The 18632-nt window shown below is 37.5% G+C and overlaps 1 protein-coding gene across 36 annotated transcripts in view; it reads left to right on the forward strand.

The window, feature by feature from the left end:
* BAZ2B (bromodomain adjacent to zinc finger domain 2B) overlaps positions 1–18632 on the forward strand; it is a 233243-nt gene that overhangs the window by 192823 nt on the left and 21788 nt on the right. For all 36 annotated transcript variants that reach the window (XR_015746530.1, XM_087949919.1, XM_087949922.1 and 33 more), the window contains 8 exons: positions 1186–1251; positions 6792–6932; positions 9324–9578; positions 10628–10842; positions 11180–11254; positions 15105–15345; positions 16092–16154; positions 17632–17776. Coding sequence is in view for 35 of the 36 variants with exons in the window: in XM_087949919.1 (XP_087806045.1) it covers positions 1186–1251; positions 6792–6932; positions 9324–9578; positions 10628–10842; positions 11180–11254; positions 15105–15345; positions 16092–16154; positions 17632–17776 (1201 nt within the window). In the remaining variant the exon portion in view is untranslated. The remainder of the gene's footprint in view (positions 1–1185; positions 1252–6791; positions 6933–9323; positions 9579–10627; positions 10843–11179; positions 11255–15104; positions 15346–16091; positions 16155–17631; positions 17777–18632) is intronic.

The raw sequence follows: 18632 nt of genomic DNA on the forward strand, positions 1-18632 counted from the left end.
GAGCCACCTGTGAGGCTGTTGCCTTGTTAACAGAATCTTCTTTGCTGTAGTATCAAGTTGGACTGCTGAACGTAGCGAGGGTTCAAATTCACACCATCCTTACACTTCTTTTTCAAAGTATAAATAGATTATCCATGATTTTCACTAGGCCATTTGTGCACATGTTCAATTTACTTAACGTTAATATCAAAGAGATATATGATTTTCAAATTACTTCAGCATTGTGCAATTGAAAAAAAAAAACTCAGTTTGAAATTACTAAAGAGTATCTAGTCTTTGGGCTATATTAAAATAAACCCACACAATTTTGATCCATAGACAAACCTTTGCAATTCTCCCCCCTCCCCCATTGTGTTGTAGTTCAGGATTAACTCCACATTAACGTAATCCTGGATGCAGCGTATTTGGCTTGCCCTAGAGCAGGGGTGTCAAACTCGCGTCGTCATGGTGTGTCATCATGTGACGTAGCGTGACTTTTTTCCTTTCGCTAAACCAGGCCAGTGCATGACGCATCCAGCCTGCGGGCTGCGAGTTTGACAGCCTTGACTTAGAGGGACAACTCAGAGGATTATCTCTTTGCATTCCTGCTCAAATATGGCTACTTCATTGGACACTAGCTTTTAAACCAACAGATTGATTTTTAATGATTGGCTGTCAATGTTAATTGTATCCTCAGCAACACATACCCAAATGAATGATTACAGCCAATGTGTAGCCCAAATGGTTTTTGAATCTTTTTTAGAAAAGTAACTTTAGATTATTTTCCAAAGTATCTGTATTACAATTTTTTAAAATTTAATTGGCCATTCAGCGAGCGACTGCAAACTTCCTATTACAGCAGATTTAAGGTAACTGACCTGTTCCAGCCAACCATTATGCTTTTTGTTCGGCCAGCTTCTGAAGGAGCCTCACAACTGACCATAAGTAAATCTGTATGCTTCTGTTTTACACTGTCTCCATGTTCATCGCTTTACCTTTTTGCTTTCAGTTGTACTTGTATTTGCTTTCTAAACCTGAACTAAAACATGCACAGACTTGCTATACTTTTTATTTAGCATACACCCTGACTTGTCTGTTAATGCTAAACATGTCCTGTTGAGTTCTGGAAATTTTTTAATAAAAAAAATATATATGTAAACTCTTACTTTCAATAGTACTTTGTTCTAATTTGATTTGATTTAATAGGAACGGGAAAGAAGAAGGCAGCATGTGATGCTGATGAAAGCTATGGAAGCACGTAAAAAAGCAGAAGTGAGTATTAAAGTCTGATATAGACTGATTCTGTTTCCTTTCCTCCCTTCCAATATTTTAATTATTTCTTTCTTTTTTTTTTTTTTTAAAAAGAGTTTTAATCAAATTGCTTAAGGACAAGTGATAGCTTACCTCCTGTCAGTAAATCTACTTTCATTTTGCAATTAGGTCATTTCATGCTCTTAAATTTTACCTGCAAATGCAGTCTTATTCCCTGCCCTCCTTCCTTAAGTTAGCAGATTTTGCCTTCCTGCTCCCCCCAAACCCAATGCAGAATATTTTCCTCTGTGACTTTTGTGCAAACCTCCAAAATGAATGATAATTATAAGTGCTTATTCCCTACTTGCTTGATCTAATCTGTCAGATAAAAGAAACAAATGGAACTCTGGGTTACATTTGGCATAGCATGTGCACAAAGCAATTTCAGTTAGTGTCGTTTTGTTTGATGTGGCTGATTTTTTTAGTAGCTGTTGTAGGGGCCTGACCTGGATTGGGACCAAGACACAGTCTTGTTCAGAATCACAACTGTTTACTGGGAGAAGGAACTCTTATTCATTCTAGTACAGTCAGACACTGTCAAATATAATAAACAAGTATTTAAACTTTAGGCAATATTAGATTTTCTGGAGAGTAATCAGGGATGCTTCAATGAAAATAAGAACTGGAAGGCAATTTAATCAGCTTGATTTTCCTGTGTAGTGCAGCTATAAAGAACTTAAAAAGGAAACACTTCTTCAAATTAGCCTTGTCTCATAGTGTCTGTAAAGGCACCTCCATACAGTTTCAGCAATAGTATATACTGTAAGTAGTGGGATTTCCTGGTGGTCTCCTATCCATATAGTAATCAAAACTGATCTAGATTTTTTTTCATGGTGAGCATGCATGAATTGTAATCTGTTTCTGTGTGAATCAAAGCTCTGAACTCAAAGATACATTCCAATGTCTGTAATGAGTAAGGATATTTGGGGAAAGTTGCTTGGAAAACAGTAATGTGAAAAATCTTAACTAAAGGTGAAAATTGTGAAATTACTAACATACCATTCTCCAAATTATTGCCAGTTCCAGAATCTGAAGTATAAGCTGAAATTTAATAAAATGTTTCTCTCAGCATTGCCAGATAGTAAGAGCTAATAATTACAGGCCATACTGTATGATCATTGTGCATAGGCTATAAAATAAAGCAAAGGAAATTAGATTCAAATACAGTGTGCAACATAACTAATACATCACTAATACTTTGGTTGATTAATTTAACATGCTTAAAATATTCTTCAGTTAAAAACTTAATTTCAAAAACCAGCAGCCTTTTAAACTCAGCTGAAAACATTGAAAGCAAAGATTAATAAATCAAATATAGCTACATATTTAAGTACTTATAGCTGAAAAGAATCTATATCAATTCTAATCAATTTCAAAGGTTAAAAACACCTTATCAATAGCGTTTAATTTCAAATACTATGAAAGATAAACTTCTGTGAATTAATGCCTTGATCATTCACAGTCTGTTGGAAGCAGATCTTTGATTCTGGAAATTTGAACAGTTGAGAATCGGTCAGTGGGTCCTCTCTCTCTCTCTCTCTCTCTCTCTCTCTCTCTCTCTCTCTCTCTCTCCCTCTCTCCCTCCCTCCCTCCCTCTCCGCTCTCTCTCTCTCTCTGTGATATTTGTTCAAGTCTCTGCCTTTTTTCTTAGAGCCACTAAATCTTCAGAAGGCTGCACCCAGAAATTTATCTTCATTTTGCCTCTATGAACTCTATAACAAAGTGCTACAATTGTACCACTGGTTCTTCCTTCCCTCCAATTCCCGCCCCCCCCCAGTAACTCTCAGAGGATCAATAAGCAACAAAAGGTTGTTAAACATGCATTTATCACTAAGCAGCGCTGTCAGCAGTTTTGTCGGCAGTCATAATATGGAAGCGTATCTCAGGTTTTGGAAGTTGTCTAATAAGCAGTTTGAAAGCAGAATTAAATTCACAGCACCCGAGTGAGTCTTGTGCTCTGAATATTCCATGATTGAAGATTTATACCACCTGGTTGCCTATTGAACATACCATGGGGAATCTAGTCCTAGTTTTACTTACTTAACAAAACTCATCTTTCAGTTTTAAGTGTTCTGTGTATACGCTTTGAGAGTTTAAAATCGATAAAACCAAATGCAGAAGCCAAGAATGTTTTATTAATTGGAAGAGGAGGTAAGTAATGCTGCAGGATGATTAAGCATAATTTTTCGAGCCCAGCAGGAATGAATAAACAATACAGCTTAGAAGCAAGCCAGGTCGGTTTCCCTTCCACCGTAGGTTCTTGTTTTGCCCAGCCCACCCAGCATAATGGCTCCCCTGGGCAATACAAAGCTACAGCAATATGGGTTATTTAAGCAGTTCCCCCCATGTTCAAATAATAGGTACAGATTGACTTGGAATTTAATGAATACAATTCTGCTCAGCCAAGAATGCAGTAGGGTGCAGACCGCCTCTGCATGCATAAATATACTGGGCATTTCTAGACTGTCTGGCATTAGTGCCTCGTTCACACTGTAGCTTTGCAATGCAAGGCTTCTTTGCATGATACCCAAGGGAAAAGCACTGTTCATTTTCTCTCTTGGGGACCAGCTTTTCAAGCTTCTCTCCCCCGCCCCGCCCCGGTGGTTACATCCATTCAAAAAGCAAAAACATGAACAAGCCAAAACTCCGTGGGCTCTTGTGCGTAATGCAGTTGCATCAGGACATCCAGAAAACAAAGGGGAATAGGAGTCCGGTGCTTCAAAGAGATAGGCAAAACCTCAGGAGGCAGGAGGAAACAGATGAAATAGTATACCATCTGCAGCACAGCTGCAAGAAGGATGGCTGCAAGGTTCTTTTTGCAGGATTTGCTGGGAAATCTGTGATGTCATTGGGATATCGAAGGGCATCCATTACTCATGAAGCTAGCGTCCACACCTATCCCTCTCTCTCTCTCCTTACAATAAATAGTAACTCTGGCAGAGATAACCAATGCTTAGCAGAGGGAGTAAATAGACCTTTTATCACTCTATGTTTACCTGTCCAGTTGCCTTCCAGGAACTGATCAATACAGTATCTTCTTAGTCCCAACTTCTTACATAGACCCTGTGAGCGGCCAGCTTATCTTCCTTAAGTTTCACGCCATATTAGCATTAGCGTGTAATTGAAATATAGAAGCAAATATTGCATATACATACTACTTTGAGAGCAAAAGTTCATAGATAATGACAGTTAGAACAAGCTTTTTTTTTGTTGTTGTTACTTAAAACAGATAGTCCTCGTTTAATGACCCCATTTGGGACCAGAAACACTAAATGCCATGCTTATCAAGGGGAAGATCATGTGACAGCACCAGACTTACCGCAGTCCTATTGTGGTTATTAAGCAAACCACCTCTGGTCATTAGGTCAGACACCACATGACCATGAGTTGTGATCCTACTGCCATTGATTTTGCTGTTTGGAAACCAGCTGCGCAAGTCACAAATGGTTATCGTGTGATTTCCGGACACTGTGACAATCGTAAATGCATGCTGGTTACAAGGTACCTGAATTGGGATTATGTGACCAAAGGAACACTCAACACTTGTAATTTCAAGGATTGGGCATGAATTTTTTTTCCAGTGACCTCATCACTTCAAACAATTGCTAAACAGGGCAATCATTAATTGACAACAATATTTAGATTCAATCTTATATACTTTTATTTGGGAAGGAATCCTACCGAAATCAGTGAATAGACAAGTATAGGATTGATGTCTTCAGTAGGTAGATTTTTAATGCTTAAATCAGTATATTCAGGATTTTCCAGCAAAGTTTCTTTTATTAGGTGTAAAGCCTATACACTGCCTGCTTTATGTGATCATTTAGACCAGGAGTCTCAAACTCACAATGTCATGACATTGTCACATGACATATCGCAACTTTTTTCCCCTTCACTAAACCGGGCATGGGTGTGGCCTATGCGTGACTCATCTGGCCTGTGGGCCGCGAGTTTGACAGCCCTAATTTAGATCTATCTGCTCAGCTATCACAGACTGGCAGTGTACCCTATCACACAAAACTCAGACCCACAATGAGAACAAATTGAGCCTCCTCTTTTTTTTTTGCTTGATCTCTCCCCCTGCAAAGTGAAAGCTGTCAAAAAATATGAGGCAGGGGAAGGATAGGTAGATGCACATGACCCCAGACGATGTGTTGGGGATAAAGAATCCTATTCTGTGGAGATTTCTGAGAATCTGGATTACTTGCTGTCGCTGGGTGACAGCAGGCATTGTAGGAGTGTCAGGCCATCTCCTGTGCTCTCTGTGCCAATTTTTTTGCCTACGTGTCAGCTTCAGTGCAAATTTGGCAATCCAGCAGTGATTTGCTTTGGCCCAGAAGTCATCATTGTCAACTGCAGCATGATTAAGGAGAGGTCGTAGGGGAAAGTCATTCTTTGTTTGGCTTTATCACTAGGAGAGTCCTCTTGCTTCCATGCTTCTCTGTTTTGATTCAAGTGTCTTTCTTCTGTTAATGTCAGCCTTGCAAGGTAGCCCAGACAAGAAGCACACCCAGAAGTACTAGCTCTGCTTTATTGTAAAGTTACATTAACCGGTTCTTGCAGGTCTAAAAGTGCATCTCTTTCCTCCTCACCTTTACTGTTCAAGAAACTAGGGAGAGTTCCTTTGAAGACATTTGCCATGCCCCCATTCCATCTGCGGACTCAGATTTCATTTACTGTATCAGACAGTTGTCTGGCCTGTGGCTCTTCCAACGGTCAATCTCACATATCATTACAAGTGAAAATACTGTACAAATAATTACAGGTGGTTTCAGATTTAAAATGAAAGAAGTAGACCAGTAAAGTAATATGCATCATATTAGGCTACTGGGATAATATTTTTTATCTGGAAAAAAGGTGAATGAAAATAGTGGCTCAGATCCTACGTCCCATTCTAATGAGAAATTAGAACTTCTCTATTAGCACTTTTGTTTGCTGTCATGTATTTTCGGGGCGGGAGGGATGTTTACACACATATGTCTCCCTGCAGCTTCCTATGAAGTTGGAACCAATCTTCTGGCAGATGTCAGTATTCCAGTATGCCTTGACCTTGAATGTGCATTTGGTACTGAATCAAATGTATTCATACTCTTATCACATAGCAATTCATTTAAAAGTAGAGATGTTAAAAGAATGTATCATGCTGCTAACTCTAGAAACTCTGCCTCAATTAAGCCTAAGAGTTTTCAGTGCACTTATATGTAGTGCAGCCCTTGTTTGTATTCTCACAGTACAGAATTTCTTCATGCTCTTGAAAATAGACTCCACTGATAGTAGCACCTTCCTGCAGAACCTACTGTGGCAGACCTCATTTGCAAGATTTGGTCTTTTGTGTATTTAAAGTTCAGGTGTGACACCCCCCCCATCCCCCTTTAACCTAAATGTTTTAATTGCTGAGGTGAAGATTTAAGATTATTGCTTTTCAAATTCTTGAATTGTTCCTTTGGAAGTGGACTATACGGGGGGTTAATTCTTTTTTTATCTATCCCGTGCTACTCAAGGAGAAAGAGCGGTTAAAACAAGAAAAACGTGATGAAAAGAGATTAAACAAACAACGAAAACTGGAACAGCGAAGATTAGAATTAGAAATGGCTAAGGAGCTAAAGAAGCCTAATGAAGATATGTGCTTAGCGGACCAGAAGGTAATTAGAATCATGCAAAATGTACCTTTCATTGCTTTGCTGCTTCTCCTTCCTTCCTCTCTTTTTACTTTATTGCCTTTTAAAATTATGCCCATTTTACTTTAGATTGCTTGATCATATTATGTCAGTGTTTCAGGATGACCGGCATTTACACTAAAGCACATATTGGGATGTGGTATGGTTCTTTTTTTCCCTTTACTTTAGTAGTCAACATTGTAATGTTTGGGCTATTTGTTCAAACTCTCTCTGCTCATTTCCAGTATACCTCTTTAAGTTCTTGCCTTTATACCCTGCTTGGGAATTCTGACAGACATTTGGTTGCCTCCTTTCGGGAACAAGAATGTTTTTCGTCTGATCCTGCATAGCTCTTACACTCATAGCTTCTCAGAATTTTTCTGGACTATCAGTTCCATGGTGCATAGTCACACCTTGCAGGATGCAGAAGGAAAACATTTTTCTTTAGGGAAAGTCACTGTTCCTTAGAACAGGGGTCCCCAACCACCGGTCCCCAGACCGGTACCGGTCCGTGGATCATTTTTTACCGGGCCGCAAAGCTTGGGCGCCGCCATCTTGTTTCGACGGCGCTTCCGGGTTTTCGGTTGGAAAACGGCGTTTGGGTGCTCGTGCCTTAGTTTCGTCGAAGGGGGGGCGGCTTCGAACGAAGAGCTGTCCCAATAGCGGTGGAGTCTCACGTTACTCGGGTAACGGTCCGTGGAAGAATAAATAATCGTGAAACCGGTCCCTGGTTCAAAAAAGGTTGGGGGCCACTGCCTTAGAACATAAACCACAATGCAGTATAATTTGAAAATTAGATTTTTCCACTTGTCTAGGTCAGTTTGGTTTCAGGTGCTATTCAATAGGAGATGATGGGTAAAAAATATTTTTTTGGTTTATTTTTATTTTTAATCTTTTATCTGACTTTGGTCCAAAACGTACCTTGCAGTTTTAAACTAATGGTTATCATAAACTGAAGACAGTCTATAATAGTACAGAATGTTTATAGCAGGGTACCATACTGCATTAGACATTATTAACCTTTGCAATTGCATGCTAAGCATGTCCTAAAGAGTGCTTGTCTGTAGGTTAATACAGAACTCTGAACACCAATATGGTCAAACCCGTTGATTTTTCTTTTCTGCTCCTACCCACAACATATACCAGCTTGTGATTTGTTTTAGACTTCAGATCAGGCTTATTGCTGGGTGAAATGGACAACAAGGTTTAAATATTTTATCTTAAGAATAATCAGGAACGGCTCTTTAATGATCAAATCTGGGTTGCTCTTGCTAGAATACACTGCACCTAGTATTTCTTTATTTTCTTCATCAACATTTTAGGAAAATGCAATGTACGATATTCTAGCATTATTTCAGGAGCTTAGTTATTTTCCCTTTTCAATATAAAAACTCATGTATTGAAGACATGTAGGAGTATTGCTTTAGCTCCATGCCTGGATGCCTTGTATGACTGCTGGTCTAATTTCCTGTTCAAACAAAAGGTTAGACTTGTTGCCAAAATTCTGCAATGAGGACTTAAGATGGTAAGAAATAAGTGTATAATAGCCAGAAATAGCTTGTAGCCAAATGTATTTTAATTATTATTATTAAATTTATGATTCCTTACAAAGCAGCTGAATAGATTATGGCCTATTGGTTTTCTCATGCACTGCACTTTCACAACTAAAGGAGATAAACAGACATTTTTAGATAAAAGCCAAGCATGAAGAAAGTGGTTTACTATGTTTCTTAGCACAGCCAGTTAATGGGCACCTTGTCAGCTGCAGCTTTAGCTCGGCATGCTTGTGCAACCTTTTTGGGTTTGAAAATCACACTTAGCCTTTGAGTCAGAATAAAAGCTAGATTTAATTTGATTTAATGTTAACTTTAACTAGATCAAATTGTTATAGTTATTCTTGGTATATTTAGTAATTGCCTCCTTCTGCCAAAGTCAAGCATAATAATTTAGCAGTAACATATGGGTAACCTGAGCTTTCATAATAACCAGATTACAAATGCAGAGGGCTCCTATTTTTTCTTCAGAGAAGACTTAATGGGTCTAAAATATGATCCCTACAAATAAATGAGGCTTCAATCCATTTATCCACAAGTCATTGATACCCTGTTTGTGGTTAGAAATTTCTTGCCCTGTTTCATCTGTTTTGAATTTGGGAAGGAAGTCTAATGAGCAAATCTAGAATTTCACGTATTCATTTTGATTGGAATGCTTGCTTGAAACACTCGCTCAACCAATTATTTTGCAAGCTGGATAGTCTGCATTATTCACTTGGAAACATACAAACCTTTGGATGCTGGCTACATTTCTTGGGAATAATTTGCCAAAAATCAAGCGCTATAGGATGCAAAAGATGTGGGTTTTTTTCCTCTTTTTTAGCCCTTGCCAGAACTGCCTCGCATTCCGGGCCTGGTTCTCTCGGGAAGTACATTTTCAGATTGTCTCATGGTGGTACAGTTCCTCAGCAACTTTGGCAAAGTTCTTGGCTTTGATGTGAATCTGGATGTCCCAAGTTTAAATGTTCTGCAAGAGGGACTGTTGAACATAGGAGACAGCATGGGAGAAATACAAGATCTGCTGGTGAGGTTGCTCTCAGCTGCAATTTGTGATCCAGGACTAATAACAGGATACAAGGTAATAAGTACTCTTATACTATCCTTGATCTTACGGTAATGTTTTTACAGTATCATAGACAAATATTCAGTTGGTCGTACAGTACATATACTTCATGGGTTGTACCACATAACTGAATATTTTTCTGTTTGTTGAGATGCAGTTCCTATCATCCTATACCATTGACCACACTGACTAAGGTTGGGAATTTGATATAGGGTTTCCTGCTTGAGCAGATGGTTGGAGTAGAAGACCTCCAGGGTCCCTTCCAACTCTGTTACTCTGTTGGAGGATCAGTCATTTCTTAAAATCCAAGTATAAATCTTATTACACGCTTCCCCACATCTCCCAATCTTTCTCTGTCCATTGGCTGATGCTAAGTGCAATGAGAACTCCAGTATCGCTCACTTAGCAATGAAGGGACTATATAGAACTTAGGATGCTGTATTTCATACACATTTGGAGTATAACAGATGACAAATCTGAGTTTGTTGTTTAACATTTACTAACACGTAACAGTAATGTGTCTTTTTATATCTGGGCTTAAATAATGGTGGGGATTTTCAAATCACCTCAACAGATACCACTTTTGTTAGTCTGTTGCCTTTAGTTTCAACATATTTAGATTATTTTCCAATTATTTCCAAACTTCTGCCTACCTCCTTGGGTAATTCCCAAATTTTATTTTATTCTAGATTTCTTTGAATGTCTTTTTTCTTAAACTTAGTTTAGGGGTCTTGTATCTACCTTTCTGTGCGAGATACCACAAATCCCCACTTCCACAGCCAGGAAGTTGCTTGAGAAAGGTCTTTTAAGTCTCCTGTATATTTCAATATAAATAAATGTTTAAAAAAAATTAAGGATTATATATTGATTCTGTGAGGGCTGGCAGCAAAAATAAAATAGTAATAGGTTCCAAGCTAATAGATGGTAGTGCCTCTGGTTTATGGCTTGTATTTTGTTTGGGTTTTTTTTTTCTTTGTTATCAAGTAACAGAAAGCTGTATTACATATGTGTTGTCATTACTGTGCATGGAGTGCAATTATTTACAAGCAGACTTTTTTCTCTAGGCCAAAACAATTCTCGGGGATCATTTGTTGAATGTGGGCATCAACAGAGACAATGTGTCCGAAATACTGCAGATATTTATGGAAGGTCACTGTGGGCAAACGGAACTCACAGAGAGTTTGAAAACCAAAGCTTTTCAGGCACACACCCCAGCTCAGAAAGCATCTGTACTTGCTTTCCTTGTTAATGAATTAGCCTGTAGCAAAAGTGTTATAAGGTAAGAAATTTATCTGTGCATGTTTCTGGTGAAGCTAATAAAATGATCAGTAATAGGTTTGAACTTCTGACTGAACCTCTGTAGCAACAAGAGTTAGCAGAGTCAACCAAAAGCTATCATTCTTAAAAGAACAGGTTTCTCCAACCACATTCCACTGAAATAATTGTACTTATTTGTCATCATTAAACTGAATATTTTTTTTATACTTGACTCATATTAGTTTGAATAGGTAGCATGTAAATTTGAGTAACGAAATATTTTCTCAGATATTAAATATATTTGGAATATGTCATGCAATAAATTGTGCCTGAGTAATTAATGTTTTCTGCTTTGACAGCGAAATAGAAAAGAATATAGATTATATGTCAAATTTAAGAAGAGATAAGTGGATGGTTGAAGGCAAACTTAGGAAGTAAGTAATACTTTTCTAAAATATTCCAGGACTTACCATTTTTGTTTAATTTGTTGTGTGGCTTATTTGCAAAAACAAATCTCATGCTATGTAAAATAAAGTAGCCATTTCATTTATTTAATTAAAATGGGAAATTAATTTTGTAAAGTATGTAACTTATTTTTGATAGTTCCTTGAAGGAAAAAAAAGGTTGTGAATGAGAAGGACTCAAATTGGAAAAAATCCATACTATGGAACTTGTAAGAAATAAATTTGATTCTTGCTTGAAGGTTTGTGGAGTTAATAAATTGGGGTGGGATTTTTTTTTTTTTTTTTGGCATTAGTAAAATCTGATTGGAACAATTGTGCATTTTTATTTCTGAAAGAGGATTTATAGGGTCAAGTTATTTTGTTCTGATCGTCTTTAGAATTGCAAATTATTTAGGTAATGGTTAAAATACCTCACAGTTTGTCATATAATTTTAAATATTTCTTGTGGTACATCTGGGATATACTTGCCAATATTGAGGTAGTTTGGTTTGCTACAAAACAAATAGTCAAGTTTTTAAGGATGCCATTTTTTTTCCATTGCACAAAACAAAATTCCATACAGCAAGTATAACAGCTCAGTCTACCATAGAATTTGAAGGGAAAGTAATTGTAAATCACAAGGGGTTGTTATAGCCCTGTGCTATACATAGCCAGGCTCCACTTTCTTTTCTTTAGTCACTTTTCTTTCTTGTATAGTAATCAAGGCATTCTTACAGTATTTGTATTTCTAACCCTATTTCTCCTTCCCCACTCATTTTAATGCTCCGCCGAAGAAAGAAGAAATAAAGGAGAGCTACAGGAGGGAGATAGAAGAAGTAAAAAAAAAAAAAAGATATAAAGCAAATTACAGGAAGAAATAAAGATCTTGACTGTAAATTTCTGTTCATGATACTGGCTCCAAATCCATACCGTGTTCATCAGTATAACTGTGGGGCCCTTGTAATAATTAACTCATATAAAAATCATGTACTAAATCACCCTAACCATGAGTTAATTAACATTTGAAGTTGCCCCACAGTCCCTTATGCAAGGAGGCTTCTCACTTAGGGGGGAATTCAGTTTTCTCTTAACTGTCCTTTCAACAAATGTAAGTACAGTACTAGATTTGAGGAGCATAGCTGCTTCTCTTCTTTTATTTAGCTCTACTTAAAAAAAACTGGTAAATTTTATTCTTCTAAATCTTTCCTTTGTGATTCTCAGCTTCTCATTCCCATCGTATGTGATACCGCTATTTCTCTTTCACTATTCATTCATTATTGTCATGAGGATGAGCTGAAATAATTTCATTTTGCATCTGTTGAAGTCTTACAGGGCAAAGTATTTCATTGGTCAATCTTAACACAGCACGTGTTCAAATGCTAGCTGTATATTACTCCTTCAGATTTTTGTATGATGTGTACCATTCTTAGCTGTAGAAAATGATAAATTTTTTATTAAATATTAAATTCTAGCATTCATTCACAATAGGCATAAAATGCACCTGATTAGTAGAAGGCATAAAATGCACCTGATTAGTATTCATACTTACCTTTCTTTTTCTTTTCCATCAGACTTACTTGAGCATATATTTTCATGATCTCTTGAGTGTGAAAAAGTTAACGTTATATTTTTATTCTGCCTGTCCTCCCAAAGTTCATTTACTGTGTCCCTGTTTCTTCCCCAAAAATCTAAGATTATTATATAGTTGATTAAACTACGAGATGTTGACCTTCCCATGTTCATCCATTTAGTTTTATGGACCAACTAAACATTTTAATTCAGTGCTTTTGGCCAAGAGTCCAATCTTGTGTTTTGTACACTACCATAAGATGCTTCCCTTAGTTAGAAAGGTCTCGATATTGGGTCATGTTATTATTTTAATGATAAAAGCCCTATCCTATTTGGAGTGATAATGAGCTAGAATAAATATATTAGAGAAGCATGTGATTTTTAAAAACTACTGTATTGGGCTCCGACCATAGGTGTACCTTGGCAAAAATATAAGAATGTTGCAATTTCTCCGTGGACTAGAACTTTGTTGAAAACATCAGGCCAGCTGTTTGCTGTCTTTGTTGATGCTGTGATTTCAGCCTTCTAAGTAAATGATTGGGAGAGAAACAGTTATTTTACTTGGGGTTAGGAAGGGCAAGTGAAAGTAATTGCATACTGCCAGAACTGTCTTTTTAGTTTACTCTTGTTAGTTGAATGTAGAGAGAAGTAAAATATATTGGCTAGCAGCAGTAGAGTTTGTTTAAACATAGCAATAGATCAGTAGAAGATCTTTGGGAAGAAAATCAAGATCAAGTGGCACTTTATGTCAGACTCTGTAACTATCAATGCAAGTTTTTCATTTGGGTTTTTAATTTTTTTGTTAATGTTTTAATTACCTTCACCAAGATGGCTGATCTATTCTAGTACTACTTATGCTGAACTATAATATTTTAGAATAGAATGCTTAATGAACTTTGTCAGGGAGGCAAGTACAAAATGCATCATTAATTATTTTTTCAGTGATTTAATACTGGTGCAGATATTTAATCTAGAGATATCTATCATTTTACTTAAGGCATATGTTGTGGTATAAAATTTCAGCCTAATACGTCATTGGTCAAGCAGTGGGCATTTAATTATTTGCAAATTAGAACATTAAAAGTGAATTTCATCTTTTGTGTTATAAAAAGAGCTTACTCAGGATAGCTAAACATTTTAAGTCATCCTTTTATCTTTCTTTAACTAGTGTTGATAAACATCCTCCAGTTGAGTTCTTTTTAAAATCATAAGCTTTGTTCCAGTCTGCTTTTTAAGAAGCCAGCTTCACTGCATCATACCCACTTGCTGTATGGAATACTGTTTTGTAGGATGGGCGAAGAAAGGAAGAAAAGGAAACTGAAAAAAATACATAGAAGCATTCAAGTATCATAATTTATCTACTTTTGCCATCCTAATCCGTACTCTTTCTCCTTTCTTTTCTTTCTTGTAAAATCCTTGCCTTTTCAAAAACACACATTTTCATATCTCCTTAAATTCTGTTACATGCCAAAATATTAAATGGGTGTGTGAAGCCTGGCTTTGAAGTACTGAATAGGCTGTTTCAAAATAATTTGCCTGTTAGATTCCTGGTAGTTAGAGCTGTAACATCTGCTGTATGGAATCTTGTTTTGTAGGGTAAGAGATGAAGGGCTACCACAACTGTACTTACTGGTATGTAAGTTTCTTTTGTTTCATAAACATGAAACTAAGGCTTCTGCTACCAGAGTGCTACAAGATTAATGCTTAATAACAGATCATATAGAGTAATATGCAGACAGACACTTGTAAAATGATTTGTATTCATATAATCTACATCCAAGCATCAGATTTTGGTTAGAATTAGCATTGTTTTTAAAAATGTGTCTGGAAAGAGGTTACAGAGATTAAGATCGACCAGAAGAAGAATACAGCTATATACTTGTTTCTTCAACTTAGAGAAAAGGTTCTGGAAATCTTTCTGTTGTTCCTAGCTGTTATAGCAGAATTTTATACAGTAGCATTCATGTTAGACCTAAAATAGTTGGTGAAGAATTAAATAAGAGTAGAGATTTTGTGGTTTGTGATGATTCCCAGCAAATAAAATCAAAGCATTTTAAAGCTCTTGCCAAATAAATTTATACCTTCAATAAAAATGGTTCTGTTGGTGAATTACATTTCTCAAGTGCTGATTCAGTAACTGCAATAAATTATGTGACAAAAATGATTCAAATGTATAAGGTGAATGATTTCTTCTCAGGGAAATGTGAGGAACTATGTATATGTATATTTTAGCAATACTCCATAATACTGTTTGTCTACCATGTGTTTGAAGGCTTAGAATCATTCATGCTAAGAAAACAGGCAAGCGAGATGTCACAGGAGGAGGTGATATAGGAGAAGAACCCCATTCACTAGGTGCGCCCACGCCAGGCCGAAAGAGGAGACGGAAGGGAGGGGAGAGTGATTATGATGACGACGACGATGATTATAGTGATGATCAAGTGGATGAAGATGAGGAAGAAGATGATGACAAAGATGATAAAAAAGGAAAGAAAGATATTTGTGAAGATGAGGTAGGTGTTGATGATGCATTAGATAACTTATATTGACTTTTATAAAGTGTATGTGTCTTTAGTGTAGTGTTATATGAAAAACCTTGACTAAAAATTGCTAAAAGTTTTGACAAGAATTTGTTTGATTGTAACATCAACATTTCTTATTTACCAACTATGTAGAGGCATAGGAGGGAAGAATTTATTGTGTCCTTTGGTGAAAATAAACTGCCATTCAGTTTTTCTGTTTTTGACTAACGATATGCAGTTGCCTATTATGACTTAGTGCAGGGCTGTCAAACTCCCCATCCATGGGTCGGATGCGTCCCATGCTGGCCACGCCCATGCCCACGCCCAGTTTAGCAAAGGGGGGGAAGTTCCGATATGTCATGTGATGCTGCCGTGACGACGTGAGTTTGACACCCCTGACTTAGCGTTATGTGCATCAAGACTTATGGCCTATTCTGTGAAGGCTCAGTATGATGTGTGAATGAACCACAGTGCCATTGCATGTACAGTACTGCTCTAGCCTTGCTGAAATCAATATGTTTAAAAAATCATTAGTTTTTTGCCATACTTGCGTCTCCCTATGTACAACTGCTGTAAAGAATAGATACCATTTGGAGACCACATCCATAATAAATATTTATGATTGCAACACCTTTGTAATGTTTGAGGCATATTTCATAAAATTCTGGTTTTATAATAGTGAGCACAATTAGTATATAGAAAATAATGCATTACCGCATTTTATTTGTTGGTGGTAGGATGATGGAGACCAAACTGCAAGTGTTGAGGAACTAGAGAAACAGATTGACAAACTTACTAAGGTAACCTGAACTTCTATAAATTTAAACTTTACTCTGTCACTATAATGTAGACAAGAATTATTTTTAAAGTGTTCTCACATTCACCAGATTTTACCTCATTGTCTTAACCAAATTTCAGTCTTGTTGAAAATGAGGAAAGATGAAGCAATTTGCTGCTGATATAACAAAGTATAAAGAAAGAAAGCTCTTGAACCTGGCTTAATGTAAATCTGTGAGATATTATAAAAAGGCAGAAATCCAGGGCTGTATATATATTTGATGCTAACACAAGCCTGCAAAGAGCACTACAAAAAAATCATTATATTGCCTTATACTGGGATCTGTTATTTGAATTGTATGATCATAATGTGCTCTCTATTCTGGAGCCAGAGCAATCTTTGTGTGTTTTAGAAGACTTGAATGTGCTAATGGATTGTTCCTGGTACTCTTCTAACTAATATTACTCACCAGAATTATAAGAACCTCAAAACAAAATAACATATGCTTTCTTTCTCAAAGTAAAACTGCTGCAAACTGCTAATGGGTTTTGGTTTTTTTTGAAGATGGAAAGTGACCTTTTGATTCCATCTATAGTAATAATTATAATAGGACAAAATTATTAGTTTAGATAAGGAAAAGTATTATCTATAATTTTTGATCCTCTACTTCTCCAGTTTGAGAGGCATGTGCCAATGCATATTCTCAGGTCTAATGTGCATTTGTTGACATTTGTTCAACTGAAGCAAGAATACGGCATTCAGCATGTTAACTTTTTCTCTTTCTCTATGGACATCTGAGCACTAGCTTTGTCTACAAGTTCTCCTTTACATAATTTATCTCAAGGCCATATAAAATATCTTGTTAGTTACATATAAAAAGCCACAATTTCTCATATTAGCTTGGCTTATTGTACTAGATCAGGGGTGTCAAACTTGATTACATTGAGGGCCACATCAGGGTTGACCTCAGGGAAGGGTGGAGTTGTGTGGCCAGGGGAGGCATGGCCAGCTCAACACAACTCGTGTCAGGGGCGCCTGTGGTGGGCCGGGTTTTTGGCTGTGATGGCCTCCTGCACCGTTTTCGCTGGCCGAGGCACTGCGGGTTAATCCTTCACTGTTTCCAGGGCAGCCTTGTGGGCCAGTTCTAAGTACCCTGCGGGCCGGATCCGACCTGCGGGCCTCGAGTTTGACACCCCTGTATTAGATGTACACACCCTTTGCTGTAAGTCATAACTGGTAATATTTCATTGGTTTTCATGGTGTCAGTGAAAATCTTTGGATCTTTTGTTCTCTGGAAATTGGTAACAAAAGCCCAAATTTTGCTTATGGAATGTCTTCTTCAATCTGTTTTAATTTTGTCCAGTGTGACACATCATCATCAATTAGACTCTTTCAGTTTTTCAAACACAGGACAATGGAACCAACTTAAATATCCAAAAAGTTTGGTGAACTGTCTGTCATTCATTGGCATAACCTTGTGGGTTTTTTTTATACAACAGCAGCAAAACCAGTACAGAAGAAAGCTATTTGAAGCTTCTCACTCTTTACGTTCAATGATGTTCGGCCAGGATCGTTACAGACGTCGATACTGGATTTTGCCCCAATGTGGGGGCATTTTTGTTGAAGGCATGGAAAGTGGAGAAGGTAATGAGCTAAATCTAAAAAAAGTAAAGGTAAAGGCTTCCCCTGTCCAGTGGTGTCTGACTTGTGGGGCGGGGGGGATGCTCATCTCTGTTTCTTAGCTGAGGGAGCCAGCGTTTTCTGAAAATACTTCCGTGGTCAAGACTATATGCCGAAGTGTACAGAAGGCTGGTTGGCAGGAGCTGGGGCTAGAATAGGAATTCCCCCAGAGGTGGTATTCAGCAGGTTCTGACCAATTCTGGAGAACCGGTAGCAGAAATTTTGAGTAGTTCAGAGAACCGGCAAATACCACCTCTGACTGGAGATTTTACAGCATCCTTCCCCTGCCATGCTCACCAAGCCACGCCCACAGAACCGGTAGTAAAAAAAAAATTTAATACCACCACTTAACTAACCCATTGCACGGTCCTTTGGTCTCGAACTGCCAATCTTTCAGTCAACAAGCCCAGCATCTTAACCTCTAGGTCACTGTATCCTCAGCTAGATCTGGGAACTCTGGAAAAAATGTCCATGCTTTTCTCTATCAAAGTTTTCTTTTAGCCAGAAGCTGATATTGGTAAGTCCTGACTGAAGGACTGAATGCACTTTTATGTTGCCTTGTGAACTATTGATAATCCCAAATTTACAATCTGGAACAAATTAAATCTCCCTACAAGGCAGATGCCATAATAGGGGAGGGATGTTTCTTAGGCATCACAAGGTGACATTGCTTCATCAAGGGGAGTTGGTGAATACCCGCTCTGCTGGATCTAATGGGACTGGCAGAACCCAAAGATAGGCAGTCTTGCAAGAAACCGGGCCCCATGCCCTTTAAAAGTGATTATCAACTGTGCTAAAGATATCCCAAATGCACTATCAT

The sequence above is a fragment of the Notechis scutatus genome, chromosome 1 (genome assembly GCF_049901735.1).
Source record: "Notechis scutatus isolate UNSWTSFEM ecotype Mainland chromosome 1, rNotScu1.2, whole genome shotgun sequence".
Taxonomy (NCBI): Eukaryota; Metazoa; Chordata; class Lepidosauria; order Squamata; family Elapidae; genus Notechis; species Notechis scutatus.